Source organism: Corvus brachyrhynchos, unplaced genomic scaffold (assembly GCF_000691975.1).
Source record: "Corvus brachyrhynchos isolate BGI_N302 unplaced genomic scaffold, ASM69197v1 scaffold245, whole genome shotgun sequence".
NCBI classification, from domain to species: domain Eukaryota; kingdom Metazoa; phylum Chordata; class Aves; order Passeriformes; family Corvidae; genus Corvus; species Corvus brachyrhynchos.
Window position 1 is genome coordinate 6,979,936 of NW_008238988.1, and position 4,488 is coordinate 6,984,423.

The 4,488-nt window shown below is 49.2% G+C and overlaps 1 protein-coding gene across 1 annotated transcript in view; it reads right to left on the minus strand.

Annotated features, from left to right (window-relative positions):
• The window catches only part of FANCM (Fanconi anemia complementation group M), a 55,210-nt gene that overhangs the window by 22,999 nt on the left and 27,723 nt on the right, over positions 1-4,488 (minus strand). The window contains exons 11-12 of the mRNA XM_017738813.1: positions 3,816-3,842; positions 890-1,124 (exon numbers count right to left, since the gene is read on the minus strand). Of these exons, the coding sequence (XP_017594302.1) occupies positions 890-1,124; positions 3,816-3,842 (262 nt within the window). The remainder of the gene's footprint in view (positions 1-889; positions 1,125-3,815; positions 3,843-4,488) is intronic.

A 4,488-nucleotide genomic window follows, 5' to 3' on the forward strand; every position in this document is an offset into this window, starting at 1 on the left:
GCAGGAATGTTCCCAGCATTATCGTTTTCTTTATGCCCTCCCTGCTCATTTCTCTGCTCTAGGACAGACCAACAAAGGCTCCCAAAATGGTTATTTGCACTCCATGGTGTGCTCTGGTTGTTTTCCAGCAGCTGTGTCTGTTTAATCAGGTACTGAAACAGGAAGTTTCTCAAGGCTTCGAGTTTCTTCTTTCAAGAAGCTGCTGTTGGTCTTTACAGAAAGCACTAGCAAGGTCATAGAGCATGAAAATTCCCAAGTATTTATAAAAAGTAGCTCTTTTTTCCTGACTTAGGATTGTGTTCAGCTTCCTGAGCATTCCAGCACCACTGAACTGCATCAGCTAAAAAGCCTCCAAGAGAATTTTCCAATTTTCCTCCAAGAGAGTCTGAACAATTCATAAATACCCTGCCCTCGCTTTCTCCTTTGGCTCCCATCAAAATCCTTCTGTTTTCAAGCATTTCTGGTTTATTGTCATTTAGGAAGCCACAATGCCCAGAGCAGCTGTGGCTGCCCCATCCCTGGGAGTGCCCAAGGCCAGGTTGGACAGGCCTTGGAGCAAGCTGGGATAGGGGAAGGTGTCCCTGCCCATGGGAACTTTAAGGAGCCTTTCTACCCAATCCAGTCCTGGATTCTGGGATTCTGGGATGAACATCTGCCTCCTCTGTCCGTAGCTGGAGCTCCTGACCTTCAGTGAGAGACTCCGTGGGGAAAGATGAGCAAAGGCCTGCCTGAGGATCTGGATAGGCAAGGACAGAGCTGTGAGGATGCCCAGGAAAGGCTGAGGGCTGAAGCAGCCCTGAGCAGTGTCTGAGCTGACAGAGTGACCCTGCAGAGCCCCAGGCCCCCGTCAGAGGGGTTGGATGTGCTGGAAACATCATAATCCTCTTACCAGTGACACAGGAAAAGGGAGCAGATTTGTGCTGCAGGGAACTGGATCTCCTCTCTTTGGAAAGCATCCTTGAGGTGCTTGGCTCGTGTTTTTCAGCAGTGATAAACATTTTATGGACTTTGGGATTGATGCCTTCTGGAACCATCCGTGGGCTGTGCTGGTAGAAACGAAGGGTTTTGTTCCCTGAAATGGCTTTGTGGATGCTCCTTTTGTTACACTGGCTTTGGTTGTAAGTCTGAAAGAGAGGATAAATAGATAAATCACCTGGTGATTGATTGGTTCTTCACAGCATTTGATCAAAACTAAAAGAACACCTCAGTGCCTGTGGGGTTTCTCATTATTTTCTGTTCCCTCAGCAAGGCGTTGTTTGGTTTGGGGTTTTTTAATGGTCCAGAAGCAGGCACAGCACAGGAGAGAGAGAGAGAGAAAGGGGCACAGCCCGTGCCTGGGGGAAGTTACAATCTGCCACTGATACAGCGATGATGTAAATTAGATTACTCGGAAACAGGGAAAGGAGGTCAAGCAAAAAAAAAGGCCTAAGATGATTTGTTGATGTCATGAGTGCTCCGAGTCCTTTTAATTACACCCTGGTTTATTGTGCAACAGAGAAACCAAAGCTGGGCAGAGTGAGGAGGGAAGCTGGGGCTCAGTGTGGAACTGGTTTTGTGCTGTGCTCCTCTCCAAGGCCCTGAGTGGGACAGGGGCAGCTGCCACCTGACAGAGAGGATTTCAGGGACCATAAAAGATGCTCCTCGAATAAAGCTGGAAGAAGCCCACAGCTCTGATAAACCCCTCGGGCACTCCGAGAAACAACTTTTTAATCCTAGAACAGTCAAGCCCAGTGTTTTTATGGCAAAAAACCGTGGTATTACCAAATTAACAGCATCAGGGAGTTGTGGCTTTGCTGGCTTTTCCCTCCCCTGTGTTTCTCTGGGCTGAGCAGCTCCCCAGGACATGCTGAGCCCAATCCCAGCAGCTCCAGGGGTCCGGGACATGCGGGAGCTGCCACGTGGAACAGCTGACCCAGGAACACTGAGGCCACGGAAATTCCTGCCAGCATCACACTTCCACACCTGCACTGACCCCTTTCTCCCAATAAAACCCTTCAAAAGCTTTGTGGTTGACTTGAAGTGGTTTGATTGAAAACAACCTCTAAACTAAACCAAGGAAAATAAAAAAAAAAAAAACCAAACACAAAACCAAAACAAAAAAAAAAAGCCACACAAAGCCCAAACAAATTCCCATAAATTAATACATGGACATGAATTATTTAGGTGCCAATGAAGTGATGGGGAAGAATCTCCACACTGAGTCTCTTTCTAGTTCTGTTAAACTTAAAAAAACCCAACAACGACCCCAAGAAACACCCTCGAGAAAAACCAAACAAACTGACCAAGGCAATATTGGTTTGCAATTAAACTTATTTCCTGATCTCAACATAACAAAATTATATACAATGACTGTTCTACCTGGGGGGAGGTTCTGCTTCAAAGATATCTGAGAAAATCTGGACCACAGAGTAATCCAACTACTTAAGTGAAGCTCCAAGGAATTTAAGGGACTATTTTATATCCCATTACAGAGCAGAGCTTTCAATAGTAACCAGCCTCTGTAAGCAGCATGAGAAAATATCTATTTACAAGCTCTACTCAGGTTTATCATTTTTAACTCTCATCCCTTCAAAGCAACTTTTTTCCCGTCAGGGAGGATTCTTTGCAGCATCATTCAGAATTAAATCCCTGCCACCCACAAATGCAAACCAGAGCTACAGCATTGGCTGGAATAAATGAAATAATACCAAGAGTCTGAAATTTTGGGTTTACAATTGGTTTGCACAGGTCTTGGTGTAGGTTACGGGTGGTCGGAGACGGGACGGTGATGAAGAGATCTCTATAGGCAGGTCTTGGGACACATGGGGTTTATTGTAAAAGGCTTGGGTATTGGGGCACTGCTCAGAGCTGCCAGACTCAGCTCTGAGCAGGCCCAAGAGAGCAAGAGAGTAAACGGGTGAGAGAGAGAGAGAGAGAGAGAGAGTGTAAGAGCAAGAGTGGAGTGGAATGGAAGTAAGGAAAGGAATGTCTGAAGTCCTGGTTACAATACAATAAATCATCTTCTGTACTGAATATTCTAATTGTCACTAACCAATCTAATACAAGATACAAATCCTATAGCATTTACATACAGCCTATAAGAGTTCTTATATTACCATAGAGTGTTACATCTTAACTTCTAAAAACTACTCTTTGGACCCCTTCTGCTGAGCTAGTAGGGTCTGCTCTGACCCTTGGACCGCTTGCAAGCAGAGGGTATTGTTCCATCAAGAGGGGATTATCTTCAGTGGCCATACCATTGTTTTCCAGTTGTTCAGTAACTAAGACCTGGTATTTCAAAAGTGGCTTTCATTTCGATGTTGCCTGTAGTTTTCATATTCCCAAAATCTTTTGTCAGGCAATCATATTTATAAGACTTTCCTGTTTCATCTTCCCCAACATCTTGGATTTATTGGTTTGCACCTCCTTTCACCAGTGATGGCAGCAGGGACTGCCCAGCCTGTGCTGCCCAAATCCTGCCCTGTCCCATTCCATGGATGAGCCCGGGCCCTGCAGGGCTGTGGGATGGAGCTGGCACAGCTGTGGTGGGACCCCCCAGCTCCCAGCACACATTTCCAGCGGGACATGGATGTCCCAAGGGACAGTCTGTACTCAGGGATGATTAATTATGCTCTGCCTGAGTGCTGGGCTCCAGGAACTCAGCCAAAGTGGATTTGCACCTAAGCCGATCTCTTCAGCGTCACACGCAAGAGCACGGCCACTAAAGCCAGCTCTGAGTGCCGGTGTCGTCACCAGCCCAGTAAGTACCAGTCTGAACACCCAGCGTCACCAGCAGCACCACCAGTGTCCCCTCCCAGCTCCAGCCCCCACCCCACACCTTCCTCTGCACCCTCGGAAAACCCCTGGATGCTCCGAGTTTCATTTGGTGACACGGGAGGTTGGGAGAGCCGGGAATGCTCACCCGGAGAGGAAAAGGTGAACTCTCTCCAGGGAGAGCTCCGAGCCCCTTGCAGGGCCTAAAGGGGCTCCAGGAGAGCTGGAGAGAGACTGGGGACAAGGCATGGAGGGACAGGAGCCAGGGAATGGCTTCCCAGTGCCAGAGGGCAGGGCTGGATGGGAGATTGGGAATTGGGAATTGCTGGCTGGGAGGGTGGGGAGGGGCTGGGCTGGAATTGCCAGAGCAGCTGTGGCTGCCCCTGGATCCCTGGCAGTGCCCAAGGCCAGGCTGGACATTGGGGCTGGGAGCAGCCTGGGACAGTGGGAGGTGGCCCTGCCATGGCAGGGGTGGGATGGGATTTAAGGTCCCTCCAACCCCAGTCATTCCAGGATTCTGTGCTGGAGTTTCCTGTGACAGAGTGAAGGAGGAGGCTGAGCGGAGACTCACTGGGGGCTGCAGCTTTGTCCCAAGGGACAGCTCTGATCTCTGCTCCTGGGACAGGGACAGCACCCAGGGAGCGCCTGGAGCTGGGCCAGGCAGGCTCAGGCTGGAGAGCAGGACAAGGCTCTTCCCCCAGAGGGTGCTGGGCACTGCCCAGGCTCCCCAGGGAA